The sequence below is a fragment of the Grammomys surdaster genome, unplaced genomic scaffold (genome assembly GCF_004785775.1).
Source record: "Grammomys surdaster isolate TR1022 unplaced genomic scaffold, NIH_TR_1.0 332517, whole genome shotgun sequence".
In the NCBI taxonomy this organism is placed as follows: domain Eukaryota; kingdom Metazoa; phylum Chordata; class Mammalia; order Rodentia; family Muridae; genus Grammomys; species Grammomys surdaster.
In genome coordinates, this window is record NW_021627744.1 from 12520 (window position 1) to 30379 (window position 17860).

The following is a 17860-nucleotide window of genomic DNA, read 5'->3' on the forward strand; positions in this document are numbered from 1 at the left end:
TCTCTGGCACCAGGCACACAAGTGGTTCATAGATACACACACATGCAAAATGGTCATACTCATAAAATAAATGCATACATGTTTTAAAGGGTAACTTAATTTATCCGTGTGTGTGTGTGTGTGTGTATGCCCCCAAAGTCCAGAATAGGACTTGGAGCTGATGTCACAGACAGTTGTGAGTCACTCAACATGAGTGCTCAGATTTGGGTTATCCCCAACAGCAGTATGTACTCTTAACCACTGAGCCACCTTTCTGCCCCAAAGTGTATCCTCCTCCTCCTCCTCCTCCTCCTCCTCCTCCTTCTTCTTCTTTTTCTTTTTTTTTTAAAGATTTATTTATTTATTATATATGAATACACTGTAGCTGTCTTCAGACACACCAGAAGAGGGACAACCATCTGTAATGAGATGGTTGTGAGCCACCATGTGGTTGCTGGGATTTGAACTCAGGACCTCTGGAAGTGCAGTCAGTGCTCTTAACCACTGAGCCATCTCTCCAGCCCCTTTTTTTTCTTTTCTTGGTTTTTTCGAGACAGGGTTTCTCTGTGTAGCCCTGGCTGTCCTGGAACTCACTCTGTAGACCAGGCTGTCCTCGAACTGAGAAATCCGCCTGCCTCTGCCTCCCAAGTGCTGGGATTAAAGGTGTGTGCCACCACTGCCCGGCTCCAAAGTGTATTCTTAAGTGTATTCTCTCTGAGAACTTATCAATGGCTTTGTTTTTGTTTTTATTTTTTTTTCTTTCAAGGAAGGTCTCCTTATGTAGTCCTAAGCTGGAACTCATTATATAGCCCAAACTAGCCTGGAATTCCAGATCCTCCGGACTCAGCCTCAAAGTGAGGGGATTATAGATAGCAGCCTCTTGGCCAAAATATGTTTAACTCAGTGCAACCCACAGAGCGTATTCCAGACCAATTGCTACAGCCGCCGAAGAGCCCACGAAAGCTTGGTACACAAAAAGTCACGTGAACCTGGGATACCCTGACCTCCCTCCACCCGCCAAGACACACACGTGTTCGTAGAGCTTGCCTACAAGGCGGGGCACTGTGGCCCCGCCCTTCGCCACCTCCTCACCCCCACAACTACAAGTCCCATCGTGCCCCGCGCTCACGCACACTACGCGAGAGCAAGATGGCTGACACAGCGGCTGGGCCTGGTGGCTCCGGAACGGTAAGGTTGGGGAGGCGCGGCGTGAAGCCGAAAGAGTTTAGGTCTCCTGGACCTTTCCCACGGGCCGAGAAACCCAGGCCCGCTCTGAGATCCGGGACTGGAGAGTATCTCTCCCGCTGCTTGGGACTTGGCAGCAGCCTCCTAAATTGCTGCACCTGAGACTTGATTGGCTTGTTCCCTGTTGAGGGTGGGAACTCGGAACATCTTCTGATTGGTCCGAAGAGGCTGTTTTTATCCTCTTACTGGCCAAAGTTGGAAGGGGTGTCCCTGCGTAAAACATTTAGCTGCTTTGCCTTTCTTTGCGGTGATTCCTAGCCCTCTTCTGCATCTGCTACTGTTCTAACTTTCCTTGTTATTGAAATGGTGTGTTGGGACAAGAAGACAGTGGATTTATACCCTCAATACCATCATTCGTGTAGATATTCTTGCTCTCTTTCCCCTTTTTTCCTCCCTTCCTTCCTCCGTTCCTCTCTTCCTCCTCTCGTACCTGCCTCTGCCTCCCGCGTGCTGGGAATAAAGGCGTGCCCACCATCGACCAGCTCCTTGTATATATTCTGATACTTTGCTCCAGAAAAAAGTGAATGGGGCTGGAGAGATGGCTTAGTGGTTAAGGCAGACTACTGTTGCTCTTTCAGAGGACCTGAGTTTGGTGGAGTGCCTCACAACCACCTGTAATTCCTTCACGGAATCCGGGCCTCCTGAGTGTGGCACCTGCACTCACAGGAACACACACCAAACACATCTATCTACAAGTAATTTTCTCTTTGTTTCTTTCTTTCTTTCTTTCTTTCTTTTTTTGTTTTGTTTTGTTTTTCAAGACAGGGTTTCTCTGTGTAGCCCGGGCTGTCCTGGAACTCACTCTGTAGACCAGGCTGTCCTCGAACTCAGAAATCCGCCTACCTCTGCCTCCCAAGTGCTGGGATTACAGGCGTGCGCCACCACTGCCCGGCAGTAATTTTTGTTTTTAAGCAAGTAGCATTTATCGTATTGGAAGTCTCAGGATTTGGATGCTCAGTTATTACTCGTTTAGTAAGATCTGTACGACTTAAGTATTAAACACTGATAAATATTTACCAAAAGAGAACTTTTACTGTCCAGTCAAAAGTTGGTACACACCTTTGTGTACCAACCAAAAGTTGGTAATTCCTGGGCTTGGCAGGAAGAAATAAGAGGATTGTAGTTTCAGCCTAGGCTTCATATCTAGCTTTAGGCCATCCTGAATGAACTACAGAGTGAGACTGGGGGTGTAGAGGGGGGGAAACACAGGACATTTTGTCGTTGTTGTTCTTGATGGTGTAAATTCTGAGGTTTCATTCTTGTCTGTTGGTTCAAAGTCGCCTCTCTCTGGGCTTCTGATTTACAGAGACCAGGAAGTAAGCAGTCCACTAATCCTGCTGATAACTACCATCTGGCCCGGAGGAGGACCCTGCAAGTGGTTGTGAGCTCCTTGCTGACAGAGGCGGGATTTGAGAGTGCTGAGAAAGCATCTGTGGAAACCTTGACAGAGATGCTGCAGAGCTGTGAGTACCAGGAAACACTAGGCCTGTGGTCTCCATACAGACCCAGCTCCATAAGCTCAATCCCAGATACTGTCCCCTCTTTCCTTGGAAGACTGTTAGAGACTCAGCTTCAGGCAGAACAAACAAAAATGTCCATTGTAGAATGAAACTGTTTTGATGCCTGTGGTGTGGGAGACACATAGCAACACTGTCATTGTAATCATCTGCAGTTGCTTTAAGTATGCGTGCTTAGTGCTGTACAACCCTCAGCATTATCCACCCAAAGCCCTGTACCCCTGAACAGAACTGGATTCTGTCTTCTCCACAGCCCCAAGAATTTCTGTCTACTTTCTGTCTTTGAGTTTGTATTTTATTTTTTATATATCTTCTCCCTTTTAGTTTTTTAATACGGGATTTCTCTGTGTGGCTCCTGGCTCTCCTGGAACTCACTCCACAGACCAGGCTGTCTTTGAACTCATAACTTCACCTGCCTCTGCCTCCTGAGTGCTGGGATCAAAGGCATGTGCCACCACGGCCCAGCCTAATCAATCAGTCAACCTCCCCTGAACCACCTTTCTCTCTCTTTTAAAGATTTATTTATTTGTTTTATGTATACAAGTATAGTCACTGCCTTCAGACACACCAGAAGAGGGCATCAGATCCCATTACAGATGGTTGTGAGCCACCACGTGGTGGCTGGGAATTGAACTCAGGACCTCTGGAAGAGCAGTCAGTGCTCTTAACTCCTGAGCCATCTCTCCAGCCTAACATATCTCTTTAAAGAATTACTGTTATTTCCTTGTGCGTGTGTGATAGGGACTGCATACATGCCATAGCACACATATGGAAGCCAAAGGATGACCTATGGGAGTAAGGTTACTCCTACCATACTAGCCCTGGAGATGAGGCTCAGGTCATTGGCAGCAAGTACCTTTACTGCTGAGCCATTTGACAGGCTCTGCTTTTGCTTTGTATTTTTTTTCCTCTGTTCTTCAGATAAATGGAATCTGAAAATACTTGTCCTTTTGTGCCTGGCTTATTTCATATACATACTGTTTCAAAGTTTATCCATGTTATAGATTTCATTCCATTTGAAGAATTTCATTCCTTTTGAAGGTTGACCACATGCTCCATTTGTAGCTGGGTATGGTGGGCACACTGTAATCCTAGCCCTTGGGAGATGGAGGCAGGAATAGCAGGAGTTCAAGTCCAGTCTCTGCTGCACATGGAGTTTGAGGGTATATGAGAACCTGTCTCAAAATTAACAAGCAAAACCGATCCATTGTGTGTTCATATCTAAGTTGGTTTAGCCGTTATTCATCTGTCAGTGGACAGATCTTTCTCACCTTTTGATTGTTGTGAATTTTTGTTTTGAAATTTGCCTGATATAATTGTTAGCTTCGGGCCTTACCACCTCAGTCTGCTAACTTAGTCCTGGAAGCTTCTAGCCTCCATACAATCTTATCTGGGTCTAGAATGTTTTCAGTCTCTGAGGAGACTTACTGTTGAATAAGCTCACCCCTTCCTAGTTCTTCCTGAACTCTGACTGGCTGGTCAACTCAGCCGTTCTGACTCAAACACCTCTCTAAGTAGACTGAACCTGGCTTCTCTCGGTTTCTTACTGAGTTGCTGTGCTTGGCTTCGTACTAATTTGGACAATCTGTTCTAATCTTCCAGCTCCTCCTCATTCTCTGGCTGGATCTGTCTTTACCTGTGTCTAGCTTGTTCTCTCTAACTGTCCCAGTAAAACGACCTCCCTTCCTCTTTCTCTCTCTGCACCACCCCTGAAGTAGCTTCCCTTTCCTGTCTCTCCTTGTGAGAGCTGGGCATAGCCTACCTATTCTGTCAGATCTTTCTCTGATTTGTCACTTTGTCTGCCACTCAATTAGACATCACTTTTAAACATGGGTGCTTCCTTCCACAAACTAACTTTACCTTCCTTGTTTGATGTGCACTAAGGCTGAGCCACACCACAACTAGAAACAGGCTTTTCTGGTAAACACCACAATCTCAGGGTTCACAGTGTGATCAAATATCCTGTGACAGAATTTGAACTGCTGTTTTTGAATGCACACAAGTGCCTGTTTGAGCGCTGCCTTTGGTCATTTGGGCATATAGATATAAAGTATAACTGGCAGCCCACCTGGTAATCTTATTTTGAACTTTGGAGAACCTCTGGCCTTTGACCCTTGTAGACATCTCAGAAATCGGGAGAAGTGCCAAGTCATACTGCGAGCACACAGCCAGGACCCAGCCCACACTGTCGGACATCGTGGTCACACTGGTTGAAATGGGTAAGTGTGTTCCAGCATAGGATCACCAGGAAGTGGGGGAGCCTTGGGCTTTCAGTGTCTGCTGAGTATTCTTGCATTCCATCCTATTTTCCCGATCTGCTTTTAGTTAGAATGTTAGGAAGAAGGAGTCCTTTGACCCTGTCTCAGAGACCTCCTAAGTCCTTGAGGGAGTTCTCTTGAGGGCAGAATAGGGGCTAAGCTGGGAGTTTAAGCCCTCTTTCCACACAGATAGCTCCTGTTTTCCTGTTTAGTATCATGCCAGTGTCAGAACATGGCAATGACTGGTTTTTTGTTTTTGTTTTTTTTGTCCCTAGGCTTCAATGTTGACACTCTACCTGCTTATGCAAAACGGTCTCAGAGGATGGTCATCACTGCACGTAAGTGGCTTTGAACGCAGACTGTAGTGTGCCTTGGTGGGAGGAGAGGGCAGGCGTCAGAGCGTCAGCTCTTTCCTTGTTGCGGGCTCACCTTTGGGGTGGTGAGCTACCCACAGCCTGGTCTTGTCTGTGTAGTGGGATCAGGATGCCAAGCTCAGTCTTCAGGCGGCTGAACCGTGTCTGAGCCACTGCTGTTGCAGTTTAGCCCTGGAGAACAGATGACCGTTCAAAAAACTATGGCAGTTCTTGCTTCTTTAGATCAGGGTTGGCAAACTCTGTGGTCTGTGGACAGAATGTGCTTGCTTTTGTAAGTAACAGTTTATTGGCATGCGGCTTATTTACTTACCATCTGTGATTGCTTCCACGTTACAGAGGCAGGGGTCTGTGGCTCGCACTCTCTGAACTGCTGCTCTTTGGTGGATGGGCCTGTAATCCCAGCACTTGTCAGGGGCTGGGGTGCTCTAGAGTTCTCGTGTACTGTAGATAGTGAGGGCTATGCTAGCCTGAGCTACATAGGTGGGACTCGGGCTCAAAAATCAAGCAGAAGAAATCTAAAGTATTTACCATGTATCCTTTTATGTAAAAAGTTTTAGTGTGTTTTAGATAAAAGTGGGTCCCTTAAGCTACGTAGGGAATAACTGCTTTTTTAGTGTGAGGACTTGAGGTGAAAATGTTGTACTTGTTTTTATTTGTTTGGTTTGGTTTTTCGAGACAGGGTTTCTTTATGTAGCCTTGGCTGTCCTGGAACTCAAAGTTACTTTTTCCCCCATTGGCATCTTTGTAAACATTCCATCTGTTTGCTGTGTGTGCAAGCATGCTCGTGCCATGGCATGCAGGTGGATAGCAGAGGACAGCTTTGTGGAGCTGGCTGTCGCCTTCCACCATGTGGGTCCTAGAGATTGGCTCAGTGAGCCACCTCCCCACCCGCATCGGAGAGAAACAGTGGAAAGTGTTTCCTTCCCTCCGGCAGTTAAGCCCACACTCCTCTCAGTTTAGTGCTGGTTATTTGGGGTGATTGCTCACAGTGTGTACTGGGGACTAGACCCCAGGGCCCCTGAGCGCTGAATGTGTGCTGTGCCACTAAAAACTATTCTTAGTGCCTGCTTGCCCTCCAGAAAGACAGCCGACAGTCCACATACAGTCCTTTTTTTCTTCATTTTTTGGTTTTTTCGAGACAGGGTTTCTCTGTGTAGCCCTGGCTGTCCTGGAACTCACTCTGTAGACCAAGCTGTCCTCGAACTCAGAAATCCGCCTGCCTCTGCCTCCCAAGTGCTGGGATTAAAGGCGTGTGCTACCACTGCCCGGCCTACACACAGTCTTTAGTGAGCTTCAGTGTTCTTTTTATGTAGTAGCTTTGGTGACAGCCACTCTGCTGCTGATGTAAGAGGCTTGCAGGCAGATTGTCGCAGATTGTCCCAGATTGAAGTGTCAATCGAGATTACTTGGCAGGGCAGGGCAGGGCATTGTGTGCTGATCTGGAAAGGTTGTGGAAGGCCTTTGGTCAATGGAATTACAAAGTGCTTAATTGTGGTCCAGTGAGAAGAGAGGGATTCGACAGAGAGCGTCATCTGTAGAATGTAGGCGTTGGAGATGTAACTAGTTGCAATTGTGTTGCAGCTCCGGTGACCAATCAGCCAGTGACACCCAAGGCCCTCACTGCAGGGCAGAACCGACCCCACCCACCACACATCCCCAGCCATTTTCCAGAGTTTCCAGATCCCCACACCTACATCAAAACTCCGGTGAGTTCTGGAGCTGCCCAAGGCCTGTGCGTGTGTGAATCACAGTTGATGAAGGTTGCAGCGGAGAGTGCCCTTCAGCTCTCTGATGACATTCCTACAGGGATGCCATCTTGTTATGGGTCATGGTGGCTCACCAGCCCTTAGAAGGCTGAGGCAGAATGGTTGCTATCCATTTGAGGCCAGCCTGTGCTACAGAGTGAGATGTTGTCTCACAAAGAGAGACAGAAAAGGGGGAGGAGGGGGAATACACAGAGTAAAACAATCTGGCCAGAAGAGTTAGGAATTATTTAAAAGGTTTTATGTGTGTGAGTGTTTCACCTGTGTGTATGTCTGTGCGCCTACTGCCCACAAAGGCCAGGAGAAGGCATTGGATCTCCTAGAATTGGATGTGGGTGCTGGGAATTGAGCCCAGGTCCTCTGAAAGAGCAGCCAGTGCTCTTAACCACTGAGCCATCTCTCCAGCCCCTGAGAATTATGATCTTTACGTTGCCAGCACAAGAAATTGCTTCTCCCACCAAACACAAAGCTCCTTAGCCACACAGAACAGAACTAACTGGAAGGCTGTTGCACATGTTTGTGTTGGTTCTTGGTAAGATCACTGGTCGACGTGGTGGTCTTGCATGTACTTTCTGGATTTTTCAAGTTTCTCGTTACACAGAGTCATTTTGACCCAGGAGAGAGTTGGTTGAAATAAATAGATGGATTACTTGACTATCACGGAGAACTGGCTGTAACAGGCTCATGCTGTCCTTTGGTGTGCTTGGTGAGCAACCCCGCCTTCCCTCGGGCGTGTTGTGCTCCACAGATAGAACTTGCCACATTTCCGTCGAGCAGGAGTAAAGGTGCAGAGTGCAGGTCTTCAGTCAGGAAAGGCTCTCCATGGTGCAGGCTTCAGGGAAGGAACTGATACAGCCATTGCCCTGCACTGCCGTCTCAGAGCTCTGCAGACAGATGACAGAGAACAGTACGGAATTCATTAGTTAACAGGCCTAAGGGCCACAAGTTCAAAATCAAGGTGTTATGAGGGCCGTGTTCCCGCCAACACCTGTAGGGAATCTGCTTGCCTTGCTCTGGCTGAGGGACGCCAGCATCTCTCTCTCCAGCATCTCTCGGTGTATAGGCATGTCACTCCAGTCTTCAAGTCCCCACGTGATGCTGGCTGTCTGCCTCTACAGTTTAAAATACTTTGTCCAAAAAAAAAAGTTATTTGTTGACAATAGAGACGCACACTTTTAATCCCAGCTCTCTGGAGGCAGAGACAGGGGATCTGTGTGAGTTAACTAGCCTGCTTTACAGAATGAGTTCCAGGATAGCCTAGGCTACCCAGTGAAACCCTGTCTCAAAAAACCAAAAATAAATAGAATACTTTGTCTTCCTATAAAGACACCATGCCTTCTTCCTAATTGAAGACATCTTTGGTGACTCTGTTGCCAAGTAAGGTCATATGAGATGCCAGGAACTAGAAGTTCACTACATCTAAACACTTTTTTATGGGAATACAATTCAATACATAGTGTTAATCCCTCTTTTATATAGCGTGTTAATGGACCCTGACAATAAAAATAACATAAAGAAACTCCTGTTAGAGTTGGTTGTTTGAGACTGAGTCTCAGGCAGCTCAGGTTAGCCTCTCTGACACAGAGTGTCGTTAAAGTTGACTCCAGACTCCAGGGCCTCTTGCCTCTACCTCTGAAGTGCTGAGGTTACGAGTATGGCATTGCACCTGCATCAAAGTGTTATTTATGCGTATTATCACGTAACCTACTGCAAAATAATGCGTATATATATAAATATATATGTTCTAAGATTTATTTATTTTATGTGAGTACACTGTAGCTGTCCTCAGACACACCAGAAGAGGGCATCAGATCCCATTACAGATGGTTATGAGCCACCATGTGGTTGCTGGGAATTGAACTCAGGACCTCTGGAAGAGCAGTCAGTGCTCTTAACCGCTGAGCCGTCTCTCCAGCCCCAAAACAGTGTATATTAAAAGATAACCTCATCTTCTTTGAACATTCAGGAAGCCTGTGACTTTTGAGTTGGAGTCTTGCTCTTTCTTTCTGGAGTCTTGGTATAGGACATTAAGTTGCAAGCCCAATCTTTATAGCATTTTACTTTAATTCTTTAATGGTTCTTCTAGTTAAAAAGGTTATATACCAAAAGATGTGGCCAGGCATGGTGGCACACACCTTTAGTCACAGCACTTGGGAGGCAGAGGCAGGCGAATCTCTTGAGAACCAAGCCAGCCAGGGCTGCATAGTGAGACACTGTCTCACCAAATAATAATAAAATAAAAGGAACAGGGCTGGAGAGATAACTCAGCATTTAAGAGTGCTTGCTGGTCTTGCAGAGGAGCAGAGGTTGGTTCCCAGCACCCATGCTGGGTAGTCCTCAGCACTGTAACTAGTTCTACAGGCACTTGCATGGCCATGAGCATACACTTCCCTCTCCCTCTGTCTCTGCCCTTCTCTCTCCCTCCCTCTCCTCCTTTTCTTTTTAACATTTTTAAGCTGTACTTTATTTTGCATATAAGAGTTTTTTGCCTGCATGTGTGTCTGTGCACCACATGAGTGCTGGTGCCTGAGGAGGTGGCGAGCCTTCATGTGGGTGCTGGGAATCAAACCCAGGTCCTTTGTGAGAACAGGTGCTCTTAACCCCTGAGCCAACTTGCCAGCCCTTGAAAAATCTTTAGAAGTTTAAAACCTGCCTTTCTGTTATGAGGAGCTGTTTTTGGTCAGTTCTTGGTCGTCTCCACAATTACATTGTAAAATATGTTGAGGTCATTCTCGTCCTTGCTGGATCCTGAATGTTCCCTTGAGATGCCCAGCAGGGTGCTATCTTGGCGGAGTCCCTTGTCCTGGGCCCTCTCAATTCCACTTACAATAGCAGACTAGTCTGGTTTTCTCTCCTTTTTTAGCAATTACATGTATTTCATTTATCTGTGTGGGTGGGTGCTCACGCACAGTGTGTGGCAGTCAGAGGAGACGGTGAAGGAGTTGCCCCCCTTTGAGCCATGTGGTCCTGATGACGGCTCAGGTGCTCAGGCTTGGTGCACACCCTTACCTGGTGAGCCGTCTCACCCTCACCCTGTATTTCATTTCTCTCTCCTCCCTCCTCCTCCCTCTCTCTGTGTCTCTCCCTTTCTTAGACCAGGCTGGCCTTGACCTCACTGTTACCTGCCTGAGTGTGCTACCTGGGCCAGTATTCCACACATGTAGGGGGAGGGGAGTCTTTTGGACCAATGTGTCTGCTTGGAGAGGGTGGGTTTAAGACAAGGAGTGGTACAGTGTGCAAATGCACGTGGGCCACCACTCATAAGCTGTGGGTGCCAAGTTACGGGTCCTTGACGGTTCCAAGTCTTCTTTCAGGATCTGTGTCCTACACCTAAAGCTAGCTGCTGTGGAGGCTCAGGGAAGACACAGTCTACTGTGTAGTAACTATTGGCATTTCTCTTAATGACTGTGTGTCTATTGAGATGGTCCTCTGTTGTCTGCTGTCTTCATGTATCTTTGCTCTAATGTCAGTGAGCAGGCCATGGTTTCGGAAGGACATAGCAGCAGCAAGGCAGGGCCTGAGGAGAGCTGAAGGTGGCAGGAGCTCAGCCTACTGTCTCTGTTGTTCTCCTAGACATACCGCGAGCCAGTGTCTGACTACCAGGTCCTTCGGGAGAAGGCTGCATCTCAGAGGCGAGACGTGGAGCGAGCACTCACCCGCTTCATGGCCAAGACGGGCGAGACCCAGAGTCTTTTCAAGGATGACGTCAGCACTTTCCCCTGTGAGAGTCACCTCTCTGGGCACCCTGTTGCTTGAGATAGTCACACCATCTTTCCTTTTTCTCAGTGCAGTGGGAGAGATGAGTATGTCCTCTTGGTTTTCTTTTTTTTTTAGATTTATTTATTTCACGTATGTGAGTATACTGTTGTTATCTTCAGACACACCAGAAGAGGGCATCAGATCCCCATTATAGATGGTTGTGTGCTACCATGTGGTTGCTGGGAATTGAACTCGGGACCTCTGGAAGAGCAGTCCAGGCTCTTAACCGCTGAGCCATCCCTCCAGCCCCTTCTTGGTTTTGTCTAGTGCACTCTACTCTTCAGATCTATGGCTCCTTCCCTCATATCCCAAGAGCCTGTTCCTACCTGATGATTCTCCAACAGAAAACCTCTCATATATTGGCTGCAGTGAGTTTAGGGTAAGCTTGCAGTGGCTGAGCCCTGAACAGCAGAGAGTCTCCTGGGGGGAAGTGTTGTCTCAAGCAGCAGGAAGAACACTGATGTCTGCAGCCAGTTGCCCATCAGTGTCCTTTCTTGTCACATCTTGGGCCACTTTTAGGCTTTGTTGGCCAACTCATGTATCTCTGTAGGGGACCTCTGGTGATGTAAGGCTGAGTGTGGGAGTGTGGAGTTGGCTCATTTATTCAGTGAGCATCCACTCAGTACCTGCTAGGTGCCTGGCTCTGCACTCACTGGGGACAAAGATCCCCACACAGCACCTCATACCGCCCTTCCAGACCCGTGAGTTAGTAACCCTTAGCTTTGCCTTTCAGAGCTCAAAGGTGTATGGGAAAGGAACATTAACTAGCAAAAGGTCATGGTGACTGGGCAGCATTCAAACCTGGCTCCCTCTGGTTACTCGACAGACTCACGTCTTTCTTCCAATTCCTAGTGATTGCCGCCAGACCTTTCACCATCCCCTACCTCACGGCCTTGCTTCCCTCTGAGCTGGAGATACAGCAGATGGAAGAGACCGACTCCTCGGAGCAGGACGAGCAGACAGATACAGAGAACATCGTTCTTCACAGCAGCACGGTGGGTCCTCCCCTCTGCCTACCTCACAGTACGCGGCCCCTACCCCTGGGAACTGAACAGGGCCGACCCCAGCTGTCTATTAGAAGCTTGCATGATGGGCTGTGTGACCAGCCTCCATCATGAGAGACACATCCTGGGGACTCACACATTTAGCAAATGTTGATTGACAGACCCAGGTCCTGGTGCTGAGGAACTAGTGGGAGGCAAGACAGGCAAAGCCCCGCTCTCAGGAGCTGGAGATTTGACATGGATCTGTGGAGGCGGTGGAGGGACTAGAGGTGGCATTTGGGTACAGACCTGAAGAGACTAACACCTGCACGTTTCTGGAGTTTCCAGGCAAGGGGGAGGGTAGAGCACTTACAGGGCCAGCCTGGGGTAGAGCGAGCTAACTCATGGTACTCTCTGGTACCCTCTGCTGTGTTAGGCCGCACAGGCACGCTCTTCCATACAAAGTTATGCCAACAATAAAGAAGACTGTTGTTACTATTCTGGTGGCCTGCAGAATGCAGTCATGTGTTAGAAATCCTGATCTTGACTCTGCCTGCTAAGTGCTGGGATTATAACATAGTCACATCTCACTCTGGGACCAGTTTTAACCTGCCTCCTTATCTCCTGATGTGAGGGTGTCTCTCAGTCACTGTTGCTGTGGGACACTTTAACCCTGACCTATTCCTCCCTGTCCTTAAACATAAAGGAACAATGAGTTTAGAGTAGTCAGTGGCTTTTTGTTTTTTGTTCTGTCGTTTGAACCAGCTCTCCTGCAGGCAGCCAAGAAGTTTAAACTTTTTGTACCAATCATGTACCAGTAAGCACGTGTTCTGCAGTGAGCATGTGTCGGATCCTGTTGTGGCTGCTCAGGGTACAGCAGAGACCCCAGTAGATAAAACCTCTGCCCCTGAGAGCCTGTAAAGTCACCTTCACACACTCAAGATGAAACAGGATGTGGTGAAGATGGGGGCTCTGCTTCCGATAACAGCACTCAGGGTGGACCACCAAGCAGAGACTCGAAGGGGAGAGGAGAGCTGAGCCCTGATACTGGCTGCAGGCGAGGGCCTGAGGAACGTCAGCAGTTGGGATGGAAGACGGGGGCGGGAAGAGAAAGGAAGGGCCGAAGAGATGGGCCAGCTGCTTCAGGAGCTGGGTGAGCCGAGCTGAGTTGCAGGGTGGCACGGAGCCAGGGAGGGACACTTGTCAACTTCTGGAAGCATTGTTGATGGCTCCAGTGACAGTGGGTCCCAGAGAGAACGCTGCCCTGTTAGGAAGCTGTCACAGGGATGTAGGCCAGGGACAAGTGTGGGTCCCTCTCCTCAGGTGGTCACAGCAGAGGCAGTGCAAATGGTCGGGTTGTATCGATAAGTGAAGCCAAGACGACGTCCTAACAGATGGGAGTTTAGTGGCAGGAAAGAAACAAGGGTGACTGCAGGACTCACCGGCTCAGGCACCTGCAGGGTGGTGGCTGTCCCACAAGTGGGGGAGGCGAGTCGGGCATGCAGGAACGCTGAGGCACACTGAATGTGTGGTGCCTGCTTGTATGAGGCTGTCAAGCAAGCACTTAGGTGTTTGTGCTGGGACTGGTGGTGGCACAGAGGACAGGTTACATTGGACTTGGAGCCTCTGGCATGGAAGCGGAAGCCACAGCCGGGAGACAGGTAGGGGTTGTTGGTGTGTCTCTGCACACCAAGGAGCCTGTTTTATTTCCTGTCTTGAGGCTATCTGTGTCTGAAGGGGACAGATCGTAGCACTACCATTTCTACAAACTGTCCTTGGTAGAGAGACACCTAACATCTAGTTTGTGGGGCCCTTCATGTCACTCTCACGGATTGTCTGAGAACATGTTTGAGGTACAGTTGAGGCAGCCTTTGAGTAACTTTGGGGTTTGGCTGTGGAGGAGTGGTGGACTGAGGGAATGGTAGGCAGTCCTCTGTTAGGCCGGTAAGAACTCAGGTAGGCCTGGAGCTGAGGGTCACACAGACCTTCCCATACCTGGCCACCATCAGTGTGGTTGGTCTTACGGCTCTGGTTTTGAAGAGAAACTCTCCAGTGGCTTAGTGTGGGAGGACTCGGGCACATTACTGTACAGGGGTGGCTTTGCCCGGGAGAGCAGAGTTAATGGATAGTGCAGGGAAGTTGCACTAGAGCCATCCGGAGTGTTGAGGCCCAGCAAGCCAGAGACTGGGGTCTGCACCCCAGCCCAGCTATCCCTTGACACGAAGCCTCTATTCCTTTTTTCCCCAACTGATCACAGTATGGCAGCAGCTACTCCTGGTTGCAATATGAGGCCTCCTTTAAAACTCTCAGTTTCCCAGGACACCTGTGGTGTGTCACCAGGGGGCGCTGCAGGTCAGCTTCTGGTCACTAGGGCTGAGCAGCCAGGTCAGGCTTTGGGTGTGGTGGTCCATGCCCTGGCCCTGCTGCCACTGCTCGGTAAAGAAGTACAGAGACAAAAATGACAGACAGCGTGTGGGGACTGGAGGAGAGTGCACATGGGAAGAAGGGAGGAGAATCAACCACTCTCGCCTCCAGGACAGTTTCTAAATGTAAAGTCATGGACTCTGCTCTGCCTTGCTGAGCTTCTTCAGGATTCCAGAAAGTTCTTGAATGTGCTGAAGGATAGTCTGTGGTTCTCTGTTCAAGTGCCAGAAATGAGAGATTTGGGGAAATACATTAGACCTACGTTAGTTTGGGTCTAGGAGACAGATACCCTGCGCACTGTTTGTCCTAGCCCTGTGTCCCTTACTCCAAGATACCCATGGTCACTTCCTTCCCTTATCCCATGGGGTTAGACTCCCCCCCCCGAAGCATGTAAATTCTAACCTCCTAGGTCTCCATTCTTTCTGTCCCCTTCTGAAGATGTCAAGGACCCTGGAGTCTTATTGTTTTGTCAGAGTTCACAGTTTCTCCCTTTAGAGCCAGCCACTGCCCGGGTCTTCTCACGGTGGGCAGAGACGGCAGCACTGGAAGGATGGTGCTCCTGTGTCTCTTTTCTCAATAGAGACACCAGGTGGTTCTTGTCCCGGGCACAGTCTCCTTCCTCATGCCACTGGTGTTCTGCTTTATTCCGGCTTTTGCTCAAAGGATGATTCCGGAGCTGAGAAGGAGAATGCTTCTGTCCTGCAGCAGAACTCCTCCTTGTCCGGCAGCCGGAATGGGGAAGAAAGCATCATCGATAACCCCTATCTGCGGCCCGTGAAGAAGCCCAAGATCCGGAGGAAGAAGTGAGTGGGAGGCTGGCTCCAGCCTGCTCCAGCCTGCTCCAGCATGCTTGTCCGCTCCGTGGTAGGACTAGGCTGGCCAGTGGGTGTAGCTTGCTGGGCACTGCTTGGGCAAGAGGAAGGCTTCCTCTGCTTCTCTCCCTTGGCTCCCACGGGCACCGCTGCACTTCAGTGTCGTGCCAGCCCTAGGCTGCTCGCACCTAGGCGAGCTGGAGGGGCCCGCGGCAGCCTCTGTGGTTCTTCTTCTTTCTAGGTCCCTCTCGTGACCTGAGAAGGAGGCTGCCCTGTAAAGGAGAGAACACCGCTTTCCTGGGGGAGTGAGATCACGGAGGGAAGAGGAGGGCGGCATCCTTCTGGCCGTGTCATTTTAGTAGCAACTGTGTCTGAAGACAGGCTGTTGTGCTTGAATGTGGGTGGCGGAAGCCATGGCGCAGTGAAGGACTGCTCTGTCCCCTGACCATACTGTTACAACAGGCCGGGGACTGCTAGTGACTCTGTTATCAATCATGGGACTTGATTCCTTTGGAACCTGAAGGGACAGAGAAGAGGCAGAAGTAAGGCCCATGGCTTCGTGCCCTGTCAAGAAGAAGGCCAGGTGTATCTTCCAGACCTCCTGGATCCCTCTCGATGCCCGGACACACCCAGAGCTTCTTACTTCTCACCTGGGCCCCAGGATTCCTGCCGAGTGGATGGAAAGTGACTTTGTATCTCATGTGCTGGAAGCAGGCCCCCAGCTCACCTTTGATCTGGAGCTGCCAGGAGCTGGGAGCACTCCGTCTCAACGGTAATGGCCATGGGATAGCCTTGATCTCTGAGCAGCATTTGATTAAAGCTGACCACGATGGAATCGAAGCACCCTCTGGGAAAGCTGGTCTGACCAGAGCCTGTGATATAGTTAGTTATCCAGTGACTTAAAAAGGAGCCGTGGATTTAAAACACCATGAAGAGGACTTAGCAAGAAGAAGAGGACCAAGCTTAGCTGAGAAATCCAGATGTGGTAGAAAGCTACATGCCCACCTGCTGGAGGGAGGGGCTGAGAGGACCCTGCTGAGGCATGAGAATCCACCCACCTCCACTTTCCCACTAATCATGAGTCGAGCCTCCCAGGAAAAATGGCAGGGACGCATGGAAATTGACACGAAATGGCTGAGTAGTTCCTTGGGTTGGGGTGCCTCCTCCATCCTGTGGCTGCTGCTGCTTCTCCTTCAGCTCCTTCAGTCTTGCTCACTCTTTCTCTCCTCACCCTCATGTTTCAGAGACAGGCTCTGTCTGTAGCCTAGGCTATCCCAGAACTCCGACTTCCTGCCACCTGCTGCAGGTACAGGTGTGAGCCACCATGCTTGGCTTCCGGTCAGCTGGTCGAGGCGCCACCTTCCCTGCTGATCTCTAAGGTCTTTGCTCCCCTTGCCTGGAGGGAAAGAGCTCTATGTCTGGAATCGAAGGACGAGGAAGGGTGAGAAGATGAGCTTTCTCAACTCCGGACCAAACAGGAATATTTTCCGTGTGACTCAGAACTTCCAGGTCAGGATAGGAAGACTGACCTGTGTAGTTCTTAAGAGCTTGGGATGCACTTGGCAGCTCTGGCCAGTCAGTCGAAATCCAGTCAAGATAAGAGTATCACACCTTGCTGTTCCCGTGTGTCTAGTGAGCACATCTGTAATTCTGCACCATTATCACTGTTGGAGGCCAACGCTTGATGAGAGTATTGTGTGAGGTGGGGTGGGAGGGGCTCTTGCCCGTGACCTCAGAACTGCCCCAGAACTGTGCCGCTGTCCTTCTCTAAGAAGAGAGATGCTCAGACACGGGCCTGAGTGATGATGTGTTCAAGCATATAATTCTCAATGTGTGTATATTTATATATTTCTATTTTTTATAATTGGGGTCTTATTGGAAGGAAAAATTAAGTGTGATTTATGAAATGCCTGTAATAAAATTCATAATAAAAACTTTGTAAATGAATCAGACATAGGGCTTTTCAATGGGTAGGCAAAGAAGTACTGTACACAGCTTTTCCCGTGACTCTTCAGACATGTTTTCTGCACGCCGAGTGATGGTAGCACATCTGCAGTCCCAGTACATGGGATACTGAGTTCAAGGCCAGCCTAGATTATATACTAAGCCCCAGCCTCAGAACCAGAACAAGTTGTTGGTGCTTATTTGTTTTTAAGATGTTTGAAATGGTATGTGTGTGACTATTTTATCTGCATGCATGTATGTGTGTGCGTGGTTTCCTCAGGTCAGAAGAGAACGGTAGATGGGCCGGAGTGGAGGTTGTGCGCTGCCATGTGCGTGCTGAGCCTCTCCGAGAGCAGGCGTGCTCCATACCACCGAGCCGTCTCTCCAGCCCCAAGGCTTTAGGTTGTTTTGTTTCTTTAAATGGCCAGGGTAGAACTTGTTCTGTAACCCAGGCTGCTAGAAGTCCTCTTGCCTCAAGCTTCCTAGGTAGCTGTGATCCCAGTCCCCAGGCCCAGCCTATAAAATAAAAATTTAAACACAAATGTATGTATGTGCTATGCCTAACTCCAACGCCTAACGTCAGTTCTAACTCACCTGTTTCCCTCCACGTGCTATCTCACTGTGTATCCCTAACTGGCCTTAGTTAAGTCAGGCTGGCTTCAAACTCAGATCTGTCTACCTCTGTGTCCCAAAAGCTGGGATCAAAGGAAAGGCTCCTTGGAGGCCGGACGATGGAGGCCTTGGAGCTGGAGTTAGAACAAATTGAGATCTGCCAAGTATGGATGCTGAGAATCCATCTGAG

At 49.1% G+C, this 17860-nt stretch overlaps 1 protein-coding gene across 1 annotated transcript; it reads left to right on the forward strand.

Moving 5' to 3' along the window:
- Positions 1-1112: 1112 nt before the first annotated feature.
- Positions 1113-17061, forward strand: LOC114616556 (transcription initiation factor TFIID subunit 8). The gene is made up of 9 exons (XM_028761992.1): positions 1113-1167; positions 2531-2687; positions 4862-4960; positions 5275-5337; positions 6955-7079; positions 10710-10857; positions 11748-11890; positions 14966-15105; positions 15356-17061. The coding sequence occupies exons 1-9, from the start codon at positions 1129-1131 to the stop codon at positions 15366-15368; spliced, it is 927 nt and encodes a 308-aa protein (XP_028617825.1). The 5' UTR covers positions 1113-1128; the 3' UTR covers positions 15369-17061.
- The last annotated feature ends 799 nt before the right edge of the window (positions 17062-17860 follow it).